This window comes from Erpetoichthys calabaricus, chromosome 4, assembly GCF_900747795.2.
Source record: "Erpetoichthys calabaricus chromosome 4, fErpCal1.3, whole genome shotgun sequence".
NCBI classification, from domain to species: domain Eukaryota; kingdom Metazoa; phylum Chordata; class Cladistia; order Polypteriformes; family Polypteridae; genus Erpetoichthys; species Erpetoichthys calabaricus.
In genome coordinates, this window is record NC_041397.2 from 311871070 (window position 1) to 311898305 (window position 27236).

Here is a 27236-nt window from a genome sequence, read left to right on the forward strand (position 1 = left end):
AACTCTGTGCTCTACAGTATTTCGTTTCCCTTCCGGTTTGTATGCACAGATGATTTCCGCACGTGTTCAGTCTCTCCCTGTAGTATATTTTTCTCGGTCAGACGTGCATCGCGCAGAGGGAATCATCCTCAAAACTGTAACCTCCTCTCCACCCAGCTTCCTGCTCACTTCCTTCATGCCAGAACTTGACTCATGCAAGGTTAGTTTTCTTGGTTGTTTATGGTTAGATTTTGTATAAATTAAGGATTTTTCAAATGTTCATTTATTTCCCTGTGCTTAAAAAAAAGCGTTTACAGTGAGCGGTTCCTAAGGCTGTAGCGTGAACTCAAACAATGTTAGTTTTCTCTGTTCAAGGTTTTCTCAGTGTTATTCAATGTTTTTACATTTAGTTTACTATTACACTGTGCATTCTATGGTATAATTAAATATTTTTGTTCTTAAAAATCTTTAAAAAATATATATATATTTACATACAGTTCGTATGGTCCGGAACGGATTAATTGTATTTACATACAATCCTATGGGGGAAATTACTTCGGGTCACGACCAAATCGGGTTGTGACCAGAGTTTTGGAACGAATTACGGTCATAACCCGAGGTTCCACTGTACTCAATTGTACCAAAAGATCAGGTCTTCTATAAAACGCTTTAAAATTACAGATGGGCTGAGTGACAAAAGCTCCCTTGCACTACAAGACTTTAATAATTCTCAGTTGTACAGTTCATTTACTGCGGTGGGCTGGTGCCCTGCCCGGGATTTGTTTCCTGCCTTGCACCCTGTGGTGGCTGGGATTAGCTCCAGCAGACCCCCCCATGACCCTGTATTAGGATATAGCGGGTTGCAGAATGAATGAATGACGGACTGAAACCAAAATTGAACTATTTGGGAGGAACAAGCAGAGCTTCATTTGGTTTAAAAAGGGCATTGCGTATCAACATCAAAACATCATCCCTACAGTAAAGTATGGTGGAGGGAACATCATGATTTGGGCCTGCTTTGCTGCATCAGGGCCTAGACAGCTTGAAATCATTGAGGGGAAAACAAATTCACAAGTTTATCAACAAATTCTCCAGAAACTTAAGCTCAGAAGAGGCTGGGTGATGGAACAGGACAACAAACCCAAACATCGCAGCAAATCCACAGCACAATGGCTTCAGAAGAGCGAACTTGGCCTTTTGGAGTGGCCCAGTCAGAGGCAGAGGCAGCCCAGATCTCAATCCTATTGCTTGAAGAGAGCCATACACAGAAGACAACCAAAGAATATGGAAGAGTTAAGGTAGTTGTGCAGGGAAGAATGGGCTCAAATTCCCCCTGCACGATGTGCAGGTCTGATCTGCAGTTACAGGAAGCGCCTGATTGAGGTCACTGCTGCCAAAAGGACGGTCAACCAGTTATTAAATCCAAAGGTTCACTTACTTTTCCACTACCACTGTGAATGTTGAATGCGTTTGTAAAATAAAGACATGAAAGAGTAGAATTTTGTGTGTGTCATTGGCTTAAGCTCATTGTGTATATCAGGACCTGTGACTGATCAGATCACTTTTTATGACCAATTCACGCAGTGAACCAGATCATTCCAAAGGGTTCACATACTTTTTACTTTGACTGTATATTGCCAAAAGGTAGTGGGACCCTCCTCCAAATCATTGGATTCAGGTGTTCCAATTACTTCCATGGCCACAGGTGTATAATATCGAGCACCTTGGCATGCAGACGGCCTCTACAAATGTTTGTGAAATAAAGGGTCGCTCCCAGGAGCTCAATGAATTCAAGCCTGGTACCGTTATAGGATGTCACCTGTGCATTAAATCCATTCATGACATTTCCTCGCTACTAAATATTCCACGGTCAAGTGTTAGTGGTATTATAATAAAGTGGAAGCAACTGGGAACAACAGCAACTCAGCCACCAAGCGGTAGGCCACGTCAAATCACAGAGAGGGGACCACGCATGCTGAGGTGGGCAGAAGTCGCCAACTTTCTGCAGAGTCAATAGCTACAGACCCCCAAAAGCTCAAGAACAGTGAACAGTTGTGGAAATAGTTTGGGGATGGCAACATGCTTTGTGCACTGGTGTGTGCGCAGTCAAGGATTACAAAGAAATGAGAGGAGCGAGTTTGGTGTGGAGGAACTTGACTAACCTGCACAAAGAGAGCCCTGACCTCAACCTGATAGAACACCTTTGGGATGAATTTGAGTGGAGACTGCGAGTGAGCCAGGCTCGCAACATCAGTGTCTGACCTCACAAATGATCTCCTGGTCACAAATTCCCATAACACACTCCTACACCTTGTGGAAAGCCTTCCCAGAAGAGCTGAAGCTGTTAGAGCTGCAAAGGGTGGACCGACTCCATATTAAAGCCCATGGGATGTTATTAGAGTTCATGTGTGCGTGTAAAGGCAGGCGACCCAATACTTTTGGAAATATGGTGTATGTGCAATAGAGATTACTGAGAACATACAAAACCCACAGACTTCTTTTGCCGTTCACTCTGCTGTACCCAGCAGTCCTGGCCTACTCACATTTACGCAGAAGCTCCAGGTGACTCCACAGGATCTCGCCATGAGGAACACGCTGCAGAAACTCATCCTGGGTGAAGCTGCACAGTTCTCTACCTGGGATGTGAATCCGACCGACATCCACCTCCACCATGTTGAACTCTTTTATCACCCACACTGCCCAGTGAATCACCTGATCTGCTGTCCATTGCACTGGATCTGAGGAAAGAAACCAAACAGGTTAGATTAGATATGGAAACTCAGTCCAGAAATTATAGCCCTGGAGTGCAGTCTAGACAAAAACATTACTTTAAAATACAGCAGTGTGTTGTCAAATTGTTGTAACTCCTTGCTCCTTTTTAGTAATTTAATTTAGGAGCTGAATAAAACATTCAGCGTTTGATCGACAAAAACATGTCTCCTCTCCCTTATACTCAGTACTAACTACTGTGGAGGATTGCCGGCTTCCCAGTCCGGCCCTCACCCCCAGGCCGTTAGGAGGAGCCCTCCGGACAGCATATTCGTGCCCCGAGTTCCAGCAGGGCCTCATGGACTTTGTAGTGTCGTTACACAGCCTTGCTGGATACCTTGGGGGCCGCCAGGAGTCGCTGTAGGGGGGCTAGTGGGCCCTTATGTGCCCTATAACCCAGGAGTGAGGAAACGACGTGTTCCCGGGATGAAGAAGAGGACTGTTTGCCCTGACCCGGAAGGAAACGGACTTGTGGGTTGTGCCAGGAACCACTTCCGGGTCAGGGGATATAAAAGGACTATGGGAAGCCCAGTACACTGAGCTGGGCTGGGAGGTAGGGTGGCGAAGTGTCTGGGAGTGGAGGATTGGTTTATTCAGAGAGTTATTGTGATTTATATGAGTGTGGAGTGGAGGGTGCTTTGTGCACTGTGTGACAACAAAATAAATAGTTGTTATACTTTTACCTCGTGTTCAGAGTGGTACCTGAGGGTCCAAGAGGTGGCTCCACGCCTCAACTGCTACACTACATTACTGGAAAACTCCAAATTACCACATTTGCATCTCCCTTTCTTAACTCTTTTAGGGCGGATGTCGACTTTTGTCGACAGGAGGGGTTGAAGGCGGATGTCGACAAAAGTCGACATCCAGGGATAGAGGGCGACAATCAGCTGTTAATGGCGACAAATCTCACTGTCACGTCACAGGCATTCCCTCTGTGCTTGGAGGAATGCTAGACTCGTTGACTCGGCAAATAAACCTTGCGTGTGCGTGAGTTGCGAAATGTAAACAGGCAAGATGGCACCGACATGTGAAAAGGCAGCGAAGCAAGTGCAGAAAAGAAAACACTCGCATTATGCGCATTTGCGCATTATCGCGGAGTCGGACTCTTGATTTTTCAGAATCGGACTTTATTGGCAGTGATCAGGAGATCGAGCAAGAGAGTTAGAAGCAGGCATCAGCTGATCAGACACCAGCCGATGCCGCGCCAGCGGATCTGCTGCCAGTTGCGTGCCTTCGCGCAGCCGATGCATCTACGGCAAGGTTCGCATGGGATAAATACACAGACATTGATCCGTTGAGAGCTGATCTGGCTACCGGAGTTTACAAGACGGCATGGCTTGCTGTTGGACACGACAGATCACCAGCTGCTGTACTTCAGGCTGCTCTCTCCTGATGCTGCTTTTCAGCTACTGTCAGACGAGACAAACAGGTAGGCAGAGATTTTTTTTGAATCGCGGTCTGCGTTTGCATCGCATTCTCGTTTTTCAAAGTGGAAACCCACAACGAAAGACGAGATGAAGCGCGCTGTGGCATTACAAATAGAGATGAGACAGAATTGGTGATATAACTTCAGGGAGCATTGGTCCAAACGTGTTTTGTCCCCTGGTGGCTTAGGTACGTGCTGCTGCAAAGTTTTATTCACTTCTGTAATAAACAGAAGCAAATCCCATGGGGTGAGCCAGGCTATAATGCCATACATAAAGTTCATAAAGTTTCAGAAGATGAAAAGAGGTGACAATACGGTTTTCATGCTGGCAGAAAACTTGGTGGCAGTGGCATGGCATGATGGCAAATGGGTGACTTGTCTCTCTACAGTACACACTAACAATATATGTTAGAAAGTGCAGCAACAGACAATTGAAAAATAGGCACCAAAGCAACACGTATAGTAAGGAGTGCAATGTGGCAATGACTGAAATTGGCTGCTTTAAGCGAGATCAGACTTTGCTGTGTAAAATGTATGCGATATGTATGTGAAATCATAGAGTATGCAGGCTCATACAACATGCAAGACAGTAACATTTGTCAAAAGGAAATATTTTTTGTTGATTTGATATGTTAAACAATTGCTTTGTGTTCTTTTTTAAAAAATGTTAGTTTTTGGAAAAATATTCAGCCCTGGGAGAAAAGAAACAAAAAAAAAATTAGCCCTAAAAGAGTTAATATTACTGTACCAGTAACAGTGCACTGCACAATAACGTGCAGTGAATACACTTGACTTATAGTTTTCATGCTCTTCCTCTGTACGTTTAGCGTTCGTTTGCTCAGAGGTCGATGCGCTTGTTGCTTTCTGAGCAGCTCTTCTTTTCTCCACCCTAGCGGCCCACTTCTTCTCTTCTTTCATTGGCATCTTTTCGCGTTTAAACTGATTGAGTCCATATTTGTGTTGCAAGTACTTAGTAAGTTTTTCTTAATTATTCACTTAAGCTGGCACTTAAGTCTTCAATCTGCCTCAAGAATGATTTAAGATATGAAGAGGTAGGGAAAGTGATGGCGAAGGTGGGAGGGATGAGAATGGCGCCCATGCACGTGCACCGTATGGCTGCCCTGCTGGCTGCTGCCGAGAGTTGATTCTACAATAAAATAAAATAAAAAGATGAATAACCTTGAAGATCAATCATCACCCCAAAAGCGGATAGTAGACATCACGTAATATATGTGTACCAAATATCAGGTCAAAAGTTCAAACAGTTTGCGAGCGACAGGTGATTTAAAATCCTGGACAGACAAATGGACAGCCACGGTAGCGTATTATATAAGAAGATATACTCGCGTATAAGTCGGGTCTTGAATCCCAAAAAAATCGATCATAAAATCAGACCCTGAATTCGCACCAGTTTGTCAGACACAATGAATTTTGTTGCAGCGCCACAGTTCCCAATTTCATTCACTACTTCAGCGACGTTGAATTTAAAACCAGCTTCATATTTTCTTCTGATCGAACGCTCCATCGTAGATAAGGGATGCTCTTACGATAAAGGTGCACGAGGGTGTGTGAGACAAAAAACACAAATCAGTGCAAATGTCACTTCGGAATAGTTTGGGTATTACTGTGTGGTCACGTAGGCACAATAAAGAGAGAGAGATTAGGAGCACACACTGATACAACGCATTGCCACACCCACATAAAAAAAAAAAAAAAAAAAAAAAAAAAGGCTGTGTGCCCCGTGGTTACTCTCTCAGGTGGGCGTTAGCATATCATAATCTCTTGGACCAATAGCGTGAGTTTTCCGCATTCGACTAATACGACCGACATTATAAAATAACGGAAATTATACGGTAAAATTAAGTCCCGACTTATCCGCGAGTATATATGGTAATTAGTAGATCATTTACTATTGAACAATGCTCCTTATGCCTTAAGATTGGACAGGGGTAGGATTTTTTTCAGAGAAGGATAAATAAAAGAAATAACATCCATGCCTATTACAAGCTCCTGTTCCAAGAAAAGCACATTTTATTGGTCATTGTTTGAAAAAAATACACTTTTGTACAAAGTGGGAGGGCAGGTAGCCTGTATTTCTATCTTCCCTTCATGTAGTAAAATCTACTATCATCACCGCCAAGCCAAAGATCTTAGTTTTTAGGCCATTTTTAGGAGAACACTTTGTCAAATATCCTAAAAACAAATGGGCAAAAGGAGAAAACGATAAATGTATGAACAGGAGCTGTTAATTTTTGTACAAGTGGCCACAAGCTATGCTATCTTTATATAGAACTAGTCATGTGCGCCCAACTACGTTGCGCGTGTTAAAGTTGTCTGTGAAGGGCTCCCTGTTCAAACGCGGCTGCCAGTGGTGAACTGGGCCCTTCGTCGCACAGCATTATGATTTTTTTTAGAAGGGAAACAAAATTACAAAACAAAACCCTTGGACATTGATTCGATAGGAACGGCCTACTCGGAATCACTGTCCGAATAGTAATTATGTGGTGGTGGAGGAGCATTTCTACTTCTCTCCGTTCACAGTCCGTCTCGTTTTCAAGACGCTGTCGTTTCCTCTCACAATCTCTTCTCAACCTTTCTCCAATCTCGCATTGTGGCAATCCAAAGAGTAAGGCAATATACACGGAGCAATGGTTATAAAAGGGGGACACATAGGTATCCAGGCTCTTTAAAGCATAAATAGGGATCACTTCACTGACATGTGAGCAAGCCAGGATACAACTGTGAGACGCGCAGCACTCGCCGGCTACAACGTTACAATAATAATTTCCAGAACGTGCTGTTATGTTGTCATTCATTTTACCCAATGTCTTTCTTTCATTCATATGTTATGTAGGCACGTACCTTTAATCTTCGGCAATCTCATTCTCTAACCAGGTCTCAGGAGCTAACCAGCGTAACACTGTCTACCACCCCTTTCGTTATTCCGGCACATTGTGGACATCCGTGAGTAACAACAACGTACTAAACTGGAAGGTGGTCTACGCGTGGAATTCACGGACAAACAAAGATCAAGATCCAAATGAAGATTATATATAAAGATACGCTACTGTGGCTGTCCATTTGTCTGTCAGGGATTTTCAATCACCTCTAAATTCACAAAATGTTTGAACTATTGACCTGAAATTTGGTACACATATACCAAATACCCCGCTTTGGGGTGATGATTGACCTCCTGCGTTATTCCGGTTTTTATTTTTATTTTATTGTAGATTCAACTCTTGGCAGCGGCCAGCAGGGCGGCGCATGCATACGGGCACCGTTCTCATCCCTACCACCGTTGCCGTTGCTTCCCCTACCTCTTCATATCTTAAATCATTCTTGAGGCAGATTAAACTTACAGTGCATCCGGAAAGTATTCCCAGCGCATCACTTTTTCCACATTTTGTTATGTTACAGCCTTATTCCAAAATGGATTAAATTTATTTTTTTCCTCAGAATTCTACACACAACACCCCATAACGACAATGTGGAAAAAGTTTGCTTGAGGTTTTTGCAAATTTATTAAAAATAAAAAAAAATCGAGAAAGCACATGTCCATAAGTATTCACAGCCTTTGCCATGAAGCTCAAAATTGAGCTCAGGTGCCTCCTGTTTCCCCTGATCATCGTTGAGATGTTTCTGCAGCTTAATTGGAGTCCAGCTGTGGTAAATTCAGTTGACTGGACATGATTTGGAAAGGCACACACCTGTCTATATAAGGTCCCACAGTTGACAGTTCATGTCAGAGCACAAACCAAGCATGAAGTCAAAGGAATTGTCTGTAGACCTCTGAGACAGGATTGTCTCGAGGCACAAATCTGGGGAAGGTTCCAGAAAAATTTCTGCGGCTTTGAAGGTCCCAATGAGCACAGTGGCCTCCATCATCCGTAAGTGGAAGAAGTTCAAAACCACCAGGACTCTTCCTAGAGCTGGGTGGCCATCTAAACTGAGCGATCAGGGGAGAAGGGCCTTAGTCAGGGAGGTGACCAAGAACCCGATGGTCACTCTGTCAGAGCTCCAGAGGTCCTCTGTGGAGAGAGGAGAACCTTCCAGAAGGACAACCATCTCTGCAGCAATCCACCAATCAGGCCTGTATGGTAGAGTGGCCAGATGGAAGCCACTCCTTAGTAAAAGGCACATGGCAGCCCACCTGGAGTTTGCCAAAAGGCACCTGAAGGACTCTCAGACCATGAGAAAGAAACTTCTCTGGTCTGATGAGACAAAGATTGAACTCTTTGGTGTAAATGCCAGGCATCACGTTTGGAGGAAACCAGGCACCACTCATCACCAGGCCAATACCATCCCTACAGTGCAGCATGGTGGTGGCAGCATCATGCTGTGGGGATGTTTTTCAGCGGCAGGGACTGGGAGACTAGTCAGGATAAAGGGAAAGATGACTGCAGCAATGTACAGAGACATCCTGGATGAAAACCTGCTCCAGAGCGCTCTTGACCTCAGACTGGGGCGACGGTTCATCTTTCAGCAGGACAACGACCCTAAGCACACAGCCAAGATATCAAAGGAGTGGCTTCAGGACAACTCTGTGAATGTCCTTGAGTGGCCCAGCCAGAGCCCAGACTTGAATCCGATTGAACATCTCTGGACAGATCTTAAAAAGGCTGTGCACCGACGCCTCCCATCCAACCTGATGGAGCTTGAGAGGTGCTGCAAAGAGGAATGGGCGAAACTGGCCAAGGATAGGTGTGCCAAGCTTGTGGCATCATATTCAACAAGACTTGAGGCTGTAATTGCTGCCAAAGGTGCATCGACAAAGTATTGAGCAAAGGCTGTGAATACTTATGTACATGGGATTTTTCAGTTTTTTTATTTTTAATAAATTTGCAAAAACCTCAAGTAAACTTTTTTCAAGTTGTCATTATGGGGTGTTGTGTGTAGAATTCTGAGGAAAAAAATGAATTTAATCCATTTTGGAATAAGGCTGTAACATAACAAAATGTGGAAAAAGTGATGTGCTGTGAATACTTTCCGGATGCACTGTAAGTGCCAGCTTAAGTGAAAAATTAAAGAAAGGTACTAAGTAATTGCAACACAAACACTGACTTAATCAGTTTTAACGCAAAAAGATGCCGACGAAAAACGAAAAGAAGTGGGCCACTAGGGTGGAGAAAAGAAGAGCCGCTGAGGAAGCAGCAAGCGCATCAACCTCTGAGCAGACGAATGCTAAACGTACAGAGAAAGAGGAGGAAAACTAGGAATGCTCACATCAAGTGTGTTCACTGCACGTTATCGTTATAGCAGTGCACCATTACTGATTAAAATATAATGCCAAAACAGCTGAAATAATAATATTTACTGTAACTGAAAAATATCTGCAATACAATTTTAATTAGTATTTACTAAATCTGGGTAGAGCACTGGTGCGGTGTGTAGTGCTGCAGTTTCATAGATCCAGCTTCCTAGGTCTCCAAGCTGTTAACACCACACGTGATCATTTTACTGCACATCTATCAACCGTGACTCCCTGGCAGAAACACAGTCATGTTTCTCAAGAGTTTTAAATTGCAACATACATTTACATTTTAATAATCCATATTACTAACCGAGAATGCTAAACCGGATGATGGACGCAGGCACATCCGGCCATGGGCCGTAGCTGCAAAAAGACGTACTGCGCAGGCGCAAAAAAAGAGTCTGCGAGAGTCGGCTGAGGAGCCGAGAAAGGCGGACAAAAGAGGGCGAGAAGAGGCGGACGAGGGGCCGCGAGAGGCGCAGGCGCAAAAAGAGTCCGCGAGAGTCGGAGAAAGGTGGAGAAAAGAGGGCGACAAAGGCGGATGAGGGGCCGCGAGTGGCGGACAAGACCACAGAAAAAAGGAGTGAGCACATACAAAATGGAGAAATGAGGCGCAAAGTCAAACGCAGGAAAAGCACGAAACACATTGCACACGAAACTAGACCCGAAAAAAAAAAAAAAAAAAAAAAAAAAAAAGAGAGGCTCGCGCACAACAGCAAGGCACCCCCCCCCCTACAGGCACCGGACGGGACACACACCAAGAGGGGGATTCAACAAGCCCATAGAATACAAAAAAAAGAACACAAAACCACCCCACAGACCCTACAACCGAGGGACGGGACACACACAAAGAGGGGGATTCAACAAGACACAGGAACACAAAAAGAAAGAAGACGCTCGCGCAACAACGATCCTCAACAATCCCCCCCCCACATCCATAAGAAGTCACACCCAAAGCCACATATTCTAAAGTGAACGTCAGCACCTTCACACTAGACAGCATAGGTGTCAGCATTGGTGGATCTCCTTACAATAAAGCACTATTAACCGTTCAACTGCAGAAAAGGAAACATATTAACAGTGACTGCGACCCTCCTTAGAAAGAAACAAGTCATGAATACACGGTCACGGGTACAAAACGAAAAGGAAATGATAACAGGAACAAACACACGAACACGAAAGAAACAACAAAATAGACGGCTATGCGGCATAGGTGGATCTCATTACAATAAGGCACTATTAACCGTTCAACCGCAGAAAAGTCTCCATATTAACAGTGAGTGCAATACTCCTTATTACTTATCCATATTTCTAAAAGAAAAAATGTCTCGACTCCAAAAACGCAAAGCTCAACTAAAGCTTCTAACTAACGATGTACCTAAAAGTAAAAACTTTATGAACTGCGTTAGATCCTACAATAGTTCATTTGCTTTTAGTAAATATCAGGCCACCAAAAGGCAATGGCCCATACTGCTTTCCCATATGTGCACAAATACTGCATCGCATTGGAACAGTGCACCCTGAAACAAATCAACAACGCAAATATGCACAAATCTACATCCTGGATCCACATGACGCAAACTATCAATCAAAGTGCTGCATCGCAACAGGCACGGATTCAAAACGAAACACCTCCCGTCTCAGACATACGTTAACGGCAAGGAAGGCTACAACGGGCGTCTCACACAGCACAGGCAAATCGATTACAGCTCCAAAACAACACGTCCCAAATACTACATATGCAACAACGCGCCTCTCAAACGGCACAAGCAAAACATACACCGGGAAAATTCATTCGGATTAATGAATGTCATTTGCAATCATTGTCATTCAGTTCACTTCCCTGAAGAAACAACTGGCAATACAAGTAATACATTTAGACGTTGTTGTCAAAAGGGTCAAATTAGACTGCCTTCTTTACATTCATATACTGAATATCTACAGAAGATTCTAACTGACGATGTACCTAAAAGTGAAATCTTTATCAACTGCATTAGATCCTACAAATCGGTATCCACTATGAACATTAACGGTGGCACTGCACGTGACATCCGTCTTGAAAAAATGTTGTTTATTGATGAATGTTCAATGGCATGAAGTCACTTACTCAACACCATTCATAAACTTCCACAAACGTTTATGAATAATAATATTCGATTTGGAGGAAAGGTACTTTTATTAGGAGGAGATTTTAAACAGTGATTAGCTATTCTTCCAGATGCCATGCACTCAGCTATTGTTCAGTGCACCTTAAAATACGCAGACAATTGGCATTGCTTTCAAAAGATACAGTTAGTAAAAAAAGATACGATGTCCAGAACCAGATCATAACAATTGCTTATTACAACTGAGAGATGGTACACTCACCAATACAGATGGACTTCAGCCACATATTATTACAATTCCTCAAGCCTTTATCTGCGACGACTTAGTTACAGAGAGATTTGGAACAGCAATCTCATTAGACCAAATGCCCCTTTTAACACAACGCACTATATTATGTCCAAAAAATATTAATGTGGAAAACATAAATACCCAAGTCATTCCATTACTTCCTGGAGAGACACAACTCTTTCTAAGCTCTGACAAAGTTGACTCTGATCACGATAATGACCATCTTCATTGACCTTACAAGTTCTGACCTGGAATTACCTTTTACACTTAAACGGCGTGTACAAAGAAATTTTCCAATAAACCTTTACACTGTGCCACACACTTTATTGTTTGCTTTCTATTTGCATCATCTACACCATCACACTATTCTATATCTCATTCATACATCACGCTCTTTGTCATTCCCAACACCAGGGGTTGGCGAGCGAAGCGAGCAGGGGGCGGAGCCCCCTAGTATTCAAATAATGAAACGTGTCACAGTTACAACTAAGCAAATGGGGCTACTGGTTTACAATCTTCAGTGCCGTCCTTACCATAGGGAATTCCCAAGCGGACCTGCTCCTTGCGGTAACCCTCCAGAGCAGCAGCCCAGCGTGTCACTTGTTCCGATGTCTCATCTGCAATAATGCTCCCTGCCAAATGCTTTGTGCCATCCAGAGTTATGACTTGCCCTTCCTCTACAAGATGCGCTTCCTCCGCCACCCCTGAATGAGCATCGGGGTCGATCACTACTTCCACTGTCTCGACTGGTTTCACAATCTCCAGAATGTTCAGCTTGGGCTCTACACCTTTGGGAGTGGAAGAGTAAGTGTTAATAACCCAAAAACACTTTGAACGGTTTAGTTGTTATTGTAACCAATATATTAAGAATTCTTTGAAACAATATTGTAAGATATCAGCAGGTTACAGGAAATCCTTCATATATTGATTAGAAGTTCAGACTCCTGACCAAAAAGCAAAAACCAAATTTAAATTCCTTTCTTTTCAAATTCATTTGCAAGAGCCCCAACTCAGCACAGATAGCCTACATAACCTAAGCAAACACTCGCTCACCTTGTCTGGAGATAACCTGCACACTCAGCTGAACCGTCCCATCAGTCTTCACACCCTGGTCAAAAAGGCTGTGGTCGGGATCCAGCTGCAGATGCAAAAAATAAAAATAAAAAAGCAGTTGTTATTCAACAAAAAACAAAGGCAGCATCAGCATGAACGGGTCCAAGAAAGATCCGAAATTTACAGAAAGCTTCATTCAGCAACGGGAGAGCCACTCAGTTGCTCAAGTCAGAGCCAAATAAGCAAGTTCACACGCGACACCACATAACCACCACATGTACAGTGCCTTTTTGTCTATGCACTGTTCTTGTTTGATTTGTACTGTGTTTCCTTTTCTCTCGTAAGATTCAGCTTATGCAGTTTATGAATACTGCACTATACTGCATATAAATGGTCTCCATTTAGTACTCCAGAATGAGAAGCTGCCTGTGAATAAGATTTCCACTGTGACGGTACCTGCACTGCTTACAGATGGCAACGCAAACTTAAATTTCAATTACAGAGAAGCTTCACTAACAATTCGGGAGTGTGCTCCCCTTGACTTTCTTGTATACCAGAATAGAGGAAAAGGGCATCATAACCACTTCCAGTTGTACAATATTTTACAAATGTCATATCTTTTTGCTTCTTCTTCTTTCGGCTGTTCCCGTTAGGGGTTGCCACAGCGGATCATCTTCTTCCATATCTTTCTGTCCTCTGGATCTTGTTCTGTTACACCCATCACCTGCATGTCCTCTCTCACCACATCCATAAACCTTCTCATAGGCCTTCCTCTGTTCCTCTTCCCTGGCAGCTCTATCCTTGGCACCCTTCTCCCAACATACCCAGCATCTCTCCTCTGAACATATCCAAACCAACACAATCTCGCCTCTCTGACTTTGTCTCCCAACCGTCCAGCTTGAGCTGACCCTCTAATGTCCTCATTTCTAATCCTGTCCATCCTCGTCACACCCAATGCAAATCTCAGCATCTTTAACTTTGCCACCGTCTCCATCCCATATAACATAGCTGGTCTCACTACCATCCTGTAGACATTCCCTTTCACCTCTTGCTGATACCGGTCTGTCACAAGTTACTCCTGATACTCTTCTCCACTCATTCCACCCTGCCTGCACTCTCTTTTTCACTTCTCTTCCACAATCCCCCTTACTCTGTACTGTTGATCCCAAGTATTTAAACTCATCCACCTTTGCCAACTCTACTCCCTGCATCCTCCCCATTCCACTGACCTCCCTCTCATTCACACACATGTATTCTGTCTTGTTCCTACTGACCTTCATTCCTTTCCTCTCCTTTCATATCTCCACCTCTCCAGGGTCTCCTCAACCTGCTCCCTACTGTCACTACATATCACAATATCATCAGCAAACATCATAGTCCACTGGGACTCCTGTCTAATCTCATCTGTCAACCTGTCCATCACCATTGCAAATAAGAAAGGGCTCAGAGCCGACCCCTGATGTAATCCCGCCTCCATGTTGAATGCATCCGTCACTCCTACCGCAGACCTCACCACTGTCACACTCCCCTCATACTTATCCTGTACAACTCTTATGTACTTCTCTGCCACTCCCGACTTCCTCATACAATACCACAGCTCCTCTCTCCTCACCCTGACATATGCTTTCACCAGGTCCACAAAGACGCAATGCAACTCCTTCTGGCCTTCTCTAAACTTCTCCTTCAATATCCTTCTCAATCAACATTAAAAGAAATAAACATTTGAAATACATCAGTCTGTGTGTAATGAATGAATCTAATATACAAGTTTCACTTTTTGAATGGAATTACTGATATAAAATCAACTTTGTCATGATATTCTAATTTTATGACCAGCACCTGTACATACAGTATATGAAACGTGAGGTGAAATATTTACCACTTTAAATATATAAAAAAATTACAGTATGCAAGAAAGGCCTAAGCACTTGCGTATTATAACTTTTCACTCAAACGTACACACAATATTAACAATAGACCAATTCCATGTAGTGAAGTTACATGTTGACTCGCACAGCCCACTAGCAGACTGGAACTTCACGTTGTGCCTATGCCATAGCGTGTTTTACACTAACTTCACTATAAAGGAGCTTAATTGGTTAATTGATTAAGTTCTTTGCATTTTACATGTACAGCCCAAGGAGGAGGGAACCCTTTGACGCTGCAGCATAGGCCATAAGCTGGCTGCTAAGGTATTAGTGTTCGTTAGTTATTTACAGTTATTAGTATTTTGACTCTTTTTGTTTTCTGGATTTTTGATACTGGATTTCATGTTTTTTTTCTGATTTTTTGGTTCTTGACTTACTGCCTTTGTTCCCCCCCCCCACCCCCGGATGACAGACTTAATCTTCCTTGCTTTTAGGTTTACCATTTACGTATATATTTTTTGACATCTCTACTGCGGTTTTTGTTCTTATTCATCTTTTCAAATAATAATTTCCCAATTATAAACTTTGGTATTAGGGCCATTGGCTTTTCACTGTTTCCCACCTCCTCATTTTAAGAATTAAAAAAAAAAAAAAAAAAAAAAAAATTTCGCCCTCAACAGTCTTGCAGTTACAAATCCTACAAAGCGCTTGGGGTAAGGCTTATTTTGGAGTCTAAGCCTTATTGGAGGTCTGTGGTCTAGTTTTTGAGTTACAGACTTTTAATGGGGACGGCACGGCGGCGCTGTAGTAGCACTGCTGCCTCGCAGTAAGGAGACCCGGGTTCACTTCTCAGGCCCTGACTGCATGGAGTCTAAGCCTTATTTGCATGTTCTCTTTCCTTCCGGGTTCTCCGGTTTCCTCCCACAGTACAAAGACATGCAGGTTAGGTGCATTGGCGATTCTAAATTGTCCATAGTGTGTGCTTGGTGTGTGTGCCCTGAGGTGGGCTGGCGCCCTGCCCAGGGTTTGTTTCCTGACACCCGTGACCCTGTAGTTAGGGTATAGCGGGTTGGATAATGGATGGACTTTTAATGGCTTACCTTTTATTTCCAATGGAAAATCAGAATCAATGGGGTGCATACCCTTTGTTAAGGTCAGTGTTCATTATACATTTTTTGCAATAATTTATATCATGTTATATTGATGTTTGGGTCCCAGAATCCATTTCTGGCAATATTTTTAGCTAGGATTTTGTTTTTTTATGTGCACTGCAAATTTGAGCAAGGGTCGCCAAAATGGTACAATGCAAAGTCGCCTGGTGATGTGTGGAGCCAACATCACAATGGGATAAAAAGTCAGTGTTGTGCACTTCCCAATGATCCAATACAGTGGATAACAACAAATTCCCTGTGCAGTTGTGGCTAGTGTTTAAGGTTTACGTTTCAGTATTAGAATTTCTGTTAGTTTAGCATGAAATGAATCTGAATTAGTCGACAACCTCCAGTCTGGGTATCATAGCGTCTTTCACTACGTAACGACATTCTTTACACTTGCTTCTCCTTCATGTCCATTCTAACGTATTGGTACATGACCAATACATTTTGATAGGCAGTGCTTGTGCGGGACACTGCATGATCTTCTCTGATGTTCCCTTTTATATCTACAGTATCCTCCAATGTTATAATTAATGCTCCGTGTTCTGCTCATCGTCTGTCACTGGTATTTGCACTGCCACCAGTCTGAGGAAGTTAAACAGGAGATGCCTTGTGGCATCAACTTGAAAGAGAATTACATTTTTGTAAATAAGTAGGATTTTCCTTTCTAAGAGAATGTTAAGTAGTTTTGTGGTATCACCTTGAAACAGCAATGACACTTGCCTGGGAATAGTATTTTCGGTTTAAAAAGCATGTCACAAAACTTCGGCTGCATACCAGCAAGTGATGAGTGTTGTCTGTCCAGCCAAGTCAAACAAAATGTGCAGCAGGAATTGCACAAACAGGCTCATCATGTCAAGATTTTATTCATAAATTTCAGCTTTTAAATCCTGGCTGAAGACTCACTACTTCAGTTTAGCACACCCTGACTAGAGCTGCTGATTAACTGTACAGACTGCATCTCTGTTGTTAGTCATTACAACTAAAACATAAGTAATATGACAGTTATAATTTGTTACTAACCTTCCTCACCTATTCTGTTTCTCTTCTCTCTACTCAAATGTAACACTTGGTGCAACTGCCCACCTGCCAAGTTATTTGGCCTGCCTAAGGTAAAGTCATGGAGGATCACAGGAATCATGGGGCAGAGGGGGGCATCCCATCAGATTAGCTGGCCCAACGTTGTTTCAGCTGTGGAATGGCCAAATGGGAGAGGTAGCTTGATGACTGATGTCTCCAGGACTCTAATAAAATCCAAATCATATTATGGGATATCACCTACTGTTAAATCTGCTCTGTGCTTGTAATATTTTTATACTGTATTGAGGATTTGTTCTGTTCTGCGTATTGTATTGACCCCATTCTTTTTGACACCCACTGCATGCCCAACCTACCTGGAAAGGGGTCTGTTTTTGAATTGCCTTTCCCAAGGTTTCTTCCATTTTTTGGGAGTTTATCCTTGTCTTCTTAGAGAGTCAAGGACCGGGGGGCTGTCAAGAGGCAGGGCCTGTTAAAGCCCATTTCGGCACTTCTTGCGCATTTTGGGCTGCTATACAAAAATAAACTGTATTGTATTGTATTCAATTGAGTTAAAGAATGTGTCCTGTCTGCATTAGAAAACTAAATACAGTGGAATCTCAGGTCACGACCGTAATTCATTCCAAAACTCTGGTCGCAACCCAATTTGGTCATGACCTGAACTAATTTCCCCCATAGGATTGTATGTAAATACAATTAATCCGTTCCGGACCATACGAACTGTCTGTAAATATATATATATATTTAAAAGATTTTTAAGCACAAAAATAGTTAATTATACCATAGAATGCACAGTGTAATAGTAAACTAAATGTAAAAACATTGAATAACACTGAGAAAACCTTAAACAGAGAAAACTAACATTGCAGGAGTTCACGCTACAGCCTTTGGAACCGCTCACTGTAAACACTTTTTTTTAATAAACAACCAAGAAAACTAACCTTGCACGAGTCGAGTTCTGGCATGAAGGAAGTAAGCAGGAAGCTGGGTGGAGAGGAGGTTACAGTTTTGAGGTAGAGTCCCTCTGCGCGATGCACGTCTGACCAAGAACAATGTACTACAGGGAGAGACTGAACACGTGCGGAAATCATCGGCTTGTACGAACCAGAAGGGAAACGAAATAGCACACAAAGAGTTCACCGTGAAAGCACGCACGTCTGACCGAGAACAATGCAACACTTGCAGAAATCACTGGCGCGTACAAACCGGAAGGGGAAACTGGCTTGTTCGCCAACCGAGTGAACAGATGCAAAAGTTTTGGTTGTAACCTGATTTGTACGTGTTCAGAGATGTTCGTGAACCGAGGTTCCACTGTATGATACAAACACTAACACTACAAATTTATAATAAAAAAATCCACTGCTACAGGTAAGCAGGACAACAACATTCTGTGCTTATTGCGGAAGACTGAGGAGCAAAAACTAGTCATGTAAAACTGAACTTTCCTGCATAAAAGAATTTACCAAACAAATCGTGTTTGGCCAGAAGCAAAAGCCATGCCACTGGTACATAGATTTCCATCTGCAACCTTTTATTCTGCAAGAGCAAAAGTCTGTAAAAGTGGAAAAGGTAACAACAGATTTGTTATCTTTGGCGATGTTCTCCCCAAGACCTTAGCGGTTGGATTCACAGCAGTAATGGAGACGGCAGACATTTAGGCTCTTCCCTTAAGGGGACTCTGCATGGAAAACCTAAGGCAGCAAGGGAGAGTTTCTCAGAGGTATCTGCAGACTTCAGAGGGATAGCCAGGCAACTCAGAAATACTTCTTAAGGCCTACCCGGTAGGGTTTCCAGATCCAGGCTTAAAAAGCCCCTGTATTCAGTACACAGGAGAAAGAACTGGGAGGAAGCCATTGCTAAAGAGCTTGGCAGGTATACAGGTTAGAGGTGAGGGGTCAATAGGAAGATTTGAGTTCTTGTTATTTTCAAACCATATGTATTTTTTGTTTTTTTTTGATTTTAAATCTGCTTTGCTAATAAAATGCCTTTCTTTTGTTGCATTTGCTCTAATGTTTGTCAATTGGGTTCAAGGTTGATGCACGAGCCCAGTCCACATCTGATAAAATTTATGCTGGTACTCAGCCTGGAAAGGGGGTGGCATTATTAGAGAACACATACTTTACAGGCACTTCTTTACCGCTACAATACATTGGCCAGGGTATGTGGACACTGGGCTCTAGCAAGATAAAGTGACTGCAGATGAAGTTCTCCGTGACCCCAAATGAGCAGTGTGATGCAGAACCAGACTTGTGAATGTGCAGGTTGTAGATGAGGCATGTGGAAGAAGGTCATGAGGAGGGCTGGGGAGGAGTGGCAGGACGCCGGTGGAAGAAGACGGTGGTTTTGACTGTGAAATAACAATTAGGGAGCAATACTCCAGGCCTTCCACTCCACAAACACAAAACTTTACCAAGTTTTACATTTCACATTTGCAAGACGGTGTGCAAAAAGAACTTTAGGGACAATTTTGCAAACTTTAAAACCCTGCCATTTCACTCACTAATACTGAGGAATCCGAGTTCTCCTAAAATACTTAGCAACTGGTAGTATTTACATCTGAGCCTGTACATGTACCTTCTTGAGCAGGGGGACCTTGCAGGCGCTGCAAGATTTCAATCCATTACGGCGTAGTGTTACCAATGGTGTTCTTGGTGACTGAGGTGGTCACAACTGCCTTCAGATCATTAACACGCTCCTCCTGTGTAGTTCTGGGCTGATCCCTCACCTTTCTCATGATCACCCTCACCCCATGAGGCAAGACCTTGCATGGAACTCCAAACCGAGGGTGAATTGACGGCCATTTTATATTTCTTCCATTTCCAAATAATCACACCAACAGTTGTCACCGTGCTTCTTGCTGATGGCCTTGTAGCCCATTCCAGCCTCGTCCCCGACGTCCTTTGTCAGCTCTTTGGTGTTGCCCGTGGGTTTGGAGAGGTTGGAATGGAAGAAATTGATTCTGTGGACAGGTGGGCTTTATACACACAAGTATCTGTAATTGATTGATTGATTGTAATCTGTGTGGCACGTGGGCACACATCCAGTGTGTGGGAGCCAGAATTCTGGCTGGGTTGTAGGGGATCAAATCCTTATTTCTCTCAATGACATGCACATCAGTTTTATAAAACTTGCACGTAATGTGTTTTTTTTCTGGATTTTTGGTTGATATTCTGTCTCGCCATTAAAATGAAACAACCATAAAAATTTGAGACTGTTCATTTCTTTGTAAGTGAACAAACTTACAAATTCAGCAGGGGATCAAACACTTATTTCCTCCACTGTATCGAATTCAGATCACTAGTCCAGGAGAAACTGATAGGTACGGAGGTGACAGGTGCCATTTTTTTGAAATATAACAGTCAACTATCAAACTGGCCAACTTTAGTTAAAAAAAATAAAAACTACCACAGTAAATAAAAGATGCTAAATTGCATAAACACAGTATGTCCACTGTTTGACAGGCTAGATTAACCATTTAAAACCTCATTTTTAATCTACATAGTGGACTGCGATTATTTTCCAAGACAACCTTGCGCTGATCGTAGTATACAAAAAGTCAAATGAATGAGGCGAGAGGCTTCAATTAGAATGAGTTTGCTGAACAGTTAGTTTGCACAAGCGTCTAAACTAGAAATAAGCAGCTGTTGTCATTAATCTAAAATAAATTTGATTACTTCAAAAACAAAAGGACTTTCACCCTTCCACATGGCACTTTCTTAACCATGCTTTCACTCCCCATTCACCCTCTGTGCTCATCTTTTCAAGGCTATAGTTCTCTCTCATCACCCAAGGTCTAAGTAACCCAAGCACAGCAGTGATATGTAGTCAGCTGCCATACTTCATTCTACTAACCCAGAGGTCACATGACCATATTGCATTGTCCTGCTCATAAAGCTCCAGTCAGGAAAAAAAAAAGCTATGAAACTTGATTGACTAGCAAAAAAAAAAAAAAAAGAAAAAAAAAAGGTCATAATGTTTCCTTACATGTTCCTATGTAACAGCAATTATTCATTCCGGCCTTTTGGGTTTTATGGCTCATTTTCCCCTTGGGATTAATAAAGTATCTATCTATTTTGTTTTAACCATTATTTTGAGTTATTTGCGACACCACATCCATTCTCCATTATTCCGGCTAAATAAAAATGTATACAAGGCAGACAAAAAATATATATATGTTATGTAGCTCAAAAGCACCTGAATGTCCTGTAAACAGATCTCATGACCTTCCAATGAGCACTGAAGGCGAGGCTCCAGCAGCTTTTTCAAGTTGCCAATTGGCTCATTGATGTCGATGGCCTGGGTGACGAACTCGGCTGCAGTAATGGTCTGCTCCACAATTCTACAGGAAAGATAATAATGCAAAAAAAAATTAAATACATAAATTAGCTTCTCTGGCATTAGTTTACTTACTACAAAAACATTCATTCCTAGAGCACGTTTTCATAGAAATGATGTAGCTCAAAGTGCTGTAAAAGATAAATATATAAAAATTAGGCAATACTAATTAACAAAGAATAAACTAAAGTCTGATGGCCGGGAGGACAGTACAATAAAAAAAAAAAAAAAACACTCCAGAGGACTGGAGAAAAAAAAAATCTGCAAGGGTTCCAGGCCACAAGACCACCCAGCCCCCCTTCAAGGCATTCTACCTAACAATGATCTCAATCAGTCCTCATGTTTTTCAGGCTTCACATGATCAATAGAATACGATTATTTACTATGCACTATTTGGGGAGTGTATGCGGAAGTGGAGGTCGTCCACATTAGTGATGGGCTTGACTAATCTAGGAACACTGAAGAGCTACAGAGGAAAGGGTCACGAAGACTCTTCTCTCTGGTGACCGTGTTCCTGTAATGACATTCTTTACATATTCTAGAACTCTGATAGCAAATGTGGTGTGCTGTCCTGGTAACATCAAGTCAAGACAGGCTCACCAAATCGATTAAGAAGGCAGGTTCAGTTATGGGACACAGCAACGGAGGAGAGAATGAAGACAAAACTGATGGCCACACACTAGAACTGAGGAGTTTGACAGAACTGTGTCAAGAAATGTGACTGGGGTTCCTTCATATCTACAGCAATATGACATTCTAATGTTTCACAGTGACTGCTCTCTTTTTAGCCAAGTCAGATCATTTTTTTTTTTTTGTAATTCTTGGGTACGTTTTGGGGATTGAAGTTAGTTCTATTTTGTTCTTCAGTCTTTTGAAAAAGAGAATCTATATATCTATAGACATCCATCCATCCATCCATTATCCAACCTGCTATATCCTAACTACAGGGTCACGGGGGTCTGCTGGAGCCCATCCCAGCCAGCACAGGGAGCAAGGCAGGAAACAAACCCAGGGCGCTGCAGAGAGTGCACACACACACCCATACACCAAGCACACACTAGGGAGCAATTTAGAATCACCGATGCACCTAACCTGCATGTCTTCGGACTGTGGGAGGAAACCGGAGCGCCTGGAGGAAACCCAAGTAGACATGGGGAGAACATGCAAAATCCATGTAGGGAGGACCCGAGAAGCGAACCCGAGTCTCCTAACTGCGAGGCAGCAGCGCTATCACTTTTATATCTATATCTATTTTTTTTTATATAATTATATTATATATATTATACACACACATTTATTATCTCACATATACATTATATATATATATATATATATATATATATATATTTCTCTTCTGATTCGTCCTGCTTCCTGTTCAAAAGCGGTCCCGCCCACACGGCATTTCTCGATTGCTATTCGTCCTCTTCCAAACCCTTCTCCACGCTGCCTGAGGCCTCCCATACACCCCCACGCCGCTTTTCTTGATTCCTATTCCTCCTCCGGACTACCGCGTTCCCCACTCCCCTCTCATGAAAATCCTCTCTCTCCACAAACAAAAAGTAGCTGCAGATTACACACAACAACTCAACGACGATCAGCGAACAGTCGTACAAACAGTACTGCAGGCAGTATACAATCCACCTGTTCATTCCAAGAAATGTTTCTTTCTCGACGGCCCCACAGGAACAGGCAAGACCTTTATATACAAAACCCTCATTCATTCTGTGAGAGGTAGAGGAGATGTGGCAATAGCGGTTGCTTCAACTGGAATCGCAGCAGCTTTACTACCTGGCAACCGTACTGCACATTCCGTGTTCAAAATACCTCTACAAATCACACCAACATCAACCTGCAACGTGAAGCCAAATATAAAGGATGCCAATAATATACTTGAAGCCAAGCTTATCATCTGGGATGAAGCACCAATGACACATTGTTATGCATTTCAATCTGTTGACAGACTACTGCGAGATCTCACTCAGGAAAATGCACCTTTCGGTAATAAAACCATTCTCCTCAGTGCAGATTTCCACCAAATACTGCCTGTTTTCTTTCGCGGTTCTCGAGCCCTCACCGTTGCCTCTTCCATCAACAAACACAGGCTGTGGAATGAAATGAAAGTCCTAAAACTCACAAAAATATGAGAGCTCCCAAAAGTGAAACTCAATTTGTTCAAATGCTTCTTCAAGTTGTGGAAGGTAAAACTGGAGACACGGCAGAACTACCTTCTCAATGTTTACCACAACAACAAGACCCAGTTACTCAACTTTACAGTGATATTAATTTCTCGACTGTGACTCCCCAAGAACTTGCTGCAAGAGCAATACTGAGCGTCACAAACAACGATTCTCTACATATTAACAACAAACTTCTTGATCTTATACAGGGTGAAAAAGTGACCTTCAACAGTGTAGTTACAGTAGTCAGTGACGATCCTAATGATCAACTAACATACCCACAAGAGTTTTTACACACCCTCACACCAACTGGCATGCCTCCCCATATCCTTCATCTGAGGGTAGGAGCTGTAGTTATGTTCCTCCGAAATATTATGCCATCAAAAGGTCTTTGCAACGAAACAAGACTCATCGTTACCCGAATACATACAAATATTATTGAGTGCAAACTGATCGCCATCCAAAATTCTGAAACAATCTTCATTCCCAGAATCTCTCTCCTTCCTTCCGACACCAATCTCCCTTTTAAATTTAAACGCACACAATTCCCACTCAGACTCGCCTTCTCCATGACTATCAACAAGTCCCAAGGACAAATGTTTGCAAAGATTTGTGTTAATCTACAACAACCAGTCTTCAGCCACAGTCAGTTGCACGTGGCTTTTTCTAGGGTTACATCTTTCAACTGATTATCTGTCGTCTCCACCAAAACACCTATTCACAACTGCGGCTGTCAAGAAGTATTTATTTCTTCTTGATTTCCGAATTCCTTTCTCACCGTTTAGAGGCAGCCTAATTGAACCAGCAACCTTGCATATTCAAGTCTAGTGAATTAGATCACACTGGTGACCCCAATGGGCATTTAAAAATGAAATCAGAGATGGTGGAGCTTGTGTTCAATAGAAGTGTACCCTGGAGCAAATTGATTGGGTTGGAACAAAAACCTACAGCCACTGCGGCCCTCCAAGAATGACTTTGCCCACCCCTGCTCTAGATAGATAGATGATAGATATATATATGATAGATAGAAGTGAAAGGCACTATTAGATAGATAGATAGATAGATAGATAGATAGATAGATAGATAGATAGATAGATAGATAGATAGATAGATAGATAGATAGATAGATAGATAGATAGATAGATAGATAGATAGATAGATAGATAGATAGATAGATAGATAGATAGATAGATAGATAGATAGATAGATAGATATAGGGGCTGTCCGTCCATTTCTTCCTTCCGGGTCTGCTTCCTTTACTGGCCGGGATGTCCGTCCAGTCTGTGTGGCATCTACACTTGACAAAAGCTTGCTACACAACTTTCAGTGTCATAACAGCAAGCTCTTAATAATATGAAAATGTGCTCAAGCAGTTTACCTAAAATAAATATCCAAAACTACATACCTAACTACCGCCATGTAGAGTGTTGTTCTACTTAGCACAGTAGCAGATTGGATATTTTAAATGAAGAGAACAAGACAAATGCGCAGCACAGTTCTAAAAAAAATGTCAGGCTGATTAATCATCAAACCCCAAAATAAAACCATAAACTTGTGATTTTGGGCTGCTATTCAACAAAAAAATAAAAAAATAAATAAATAATAAATCACACGCTTAAAATTTAACAAATTTAAACTGCGTATTTATCAAAATTTGACATTGTTTGTGTAACCAAATTTTTAAAGTTAAGTTTGTCAACAAGTTCCTTTGTCAGATATTTTATAATAGCTTTTTTATTTAGCTTCATTAAACTGTACATGATTTTGTAACTACTCCAGATGATTTTCCTACTCCCACATGCAAATTTAAAGCTCTGAAAATCTGTTCAGTTTAACAGATGCAATCTGTCCAATATGCATTGATAAAGAAAAAAAAAAGACAAGAATGTTTGTTCAAATCTAATGGAGCAGCAAATGCCTTCTGGTATTGTAGTCAGGTGCCAGAAATAAAGATGAAAAACACCCAGGCCTAAAGGCTATCCATATTACTAACCGAGAATGCTAAACCGGATGATGGACGCAGGCACATCCGGCCATGGGCCGTAGCTGCAAAAAGACGTACTGCGCAGGCGCAAAAAGAGTCCGCGAGAGTCGGCTGAGGAGCCGAGAAAGGCGGAGAAAAGAGGGCGAGAAGAGGCGGATGAGGGGCCGCGAGAGGCGCAGGCGCAAAAAGAGTCCGCGAGAGTCAGAGAAAGGCGGAGAAAAGAGGGCGATGGACGCAGGCACATCCGGCCATGGGCCGTAGCTGCAAAAAGACGTACTGCGCAGGCGCAAAAAGAGTCCGCGAGAGTCGGCTGACGAGCCGAGAAAGGCGGAGAAAAGAGGGCGAGGAGAGGCGGATGAGGGGCCGCGAGAGGCGCAGGCGCAAAAAGAGTCCGCGAGAGTCGGAGAAAGGCGGAGAAAAGAGGGCGATGGACGCAGGCACATCCGGCCATGGGCCGTAGCTGCAAAAAGACGTACTGCGCAGGCGCAAAGAGTCCGCGAGAGTCGGCTGAGGAGCCGAGAAAGGCGGAGAAAAGAGGGCGAGAAGAGGCGGATGAGGGGCCGCGAGAGGCGCAGGCGCAAAAAGAGTCCGCGAGAGTCAGAGAAAGGCGGAGAAAAGAGGGCGATGGACGCAGGCACATCCGGCCATGGGCCGTAGCTGCAAAAAGACGTACTGCGCAGGCGCAAAAAGAGTCCGCGAGAGTCGGCTGACGAGCCGAGAAAGGCGGAGAAAAGAGGGCGAGAAGAGGCGGATGAGGGGCCGCGAGAGGCGCAGGCGCAAAAAGAGTCCGCGAGAGTCGGAGAAAGGCGGAGAAAAGAGGGCGATGGACGCAGGCACATCCGGCCATGGGCCGTAGCTGCAAAAAGACGTACTGCGCAGGCGCAAAGAGTCCGCGAGAGTCGGCTAAGGAGCCGAGAAAGGCGGAGAAAAGAGGGCGAGAAGAGGCGGATGAGGGGCCGCGAGAGGCGCAGGCGCAAAAAGAGTCCGCGAGAGTCAGAGAAAGGCGGAGAAAAGAGGGCGATGGACGCAGGCACATCCGGCCATGGGCCGTAGCTGCAAAAAGACGTACTGCGCAGGCGCAAAAAGAGTCCGCGAGAGTCGGCTGACGAGCCGAGAAAGGCGGAGAAAAGAGGGCGAGAAGAGGCGGATGAGGGGCCGCGAGAGGCGCAGGCGCAAAAAGAGTCCGCGAGAGTCGGAGAAAGGCGGAGAAAAGAGGGCGACAAAGGCGGATGAGGGGCCGCGAGTGGCGGACAAGACCACAGAAAAAAGGAGTGAGCACATACAAAATGGAGAAATGAGGCGCAAAGTCAAACGCAGGAAAAGCACGAAACTAGACCCGAAAAAAAAAAAAAAAAAAAAAAAAAAAAAAAAAAGAGAGGCTCGCGCACAACAGCAAGGCACCCCCCCCCTACAGGCACCGGACGGGACACACACCAAGAGGGGGATTCAACAAGCCCATAGAATACAAAAAAAAGAACACAAAACCACCCCACAGACCCTACAACCGAGGGACGGGACACACACAAAGAGGGGGATTCAACAAGACACAGGAACACAAAAAGAAAGAAGACGCTCGCGCAACAACGATCCTCAACAATCCCCCCCCCCACATCCATAAGAAGTCACACCCAAAGCCACATATTCTAAAGTGAACGTCAGCACCTTCACACTAGACAGCATAGGTGTCAGCATTGGTGGATCTCCTTACAATAAAGCACTATTAACCGTTCAACTGCAGAAAAGGAAACATTAACAGTGACTGCGACCCTCCTTAGAAAGAAACAAGTCATGAATACACGGTCACGGGT

General features: G+C 43.2%; 1 protein-coding gene across 1 annotated transcript in view; it reads right to left on the reverse strand.

Moving 5' to 3' along the window:
• gabpa (GA binding protein transcription factor subunit alpha) overlaps positions 1-27236 on the reverse strand; it is a 60210-nt gene that overhangs the window by 19423 nt on the left and 13551 nt on the right. The window contains exons 3-6 of the mRNA XM_028792910.2: positions 21127-21271; positions 12873-12957; positions 12353-12607; positions 2523-2717 (exon numbers count right to left, since the gene is read on the reverse strand). Of these exons, the coding sequence (XP_028648743.1) occupies positions 2523-2717; positions 12353-12607; positions 12873-12957; positions 21127-21271 (680 nt within the window). The remainder of the gene's footprint in view (positions 1-2522; positions 2718-12352; positions 12608-12872; positions 12958-21126; positions 21272-27236) is intronic.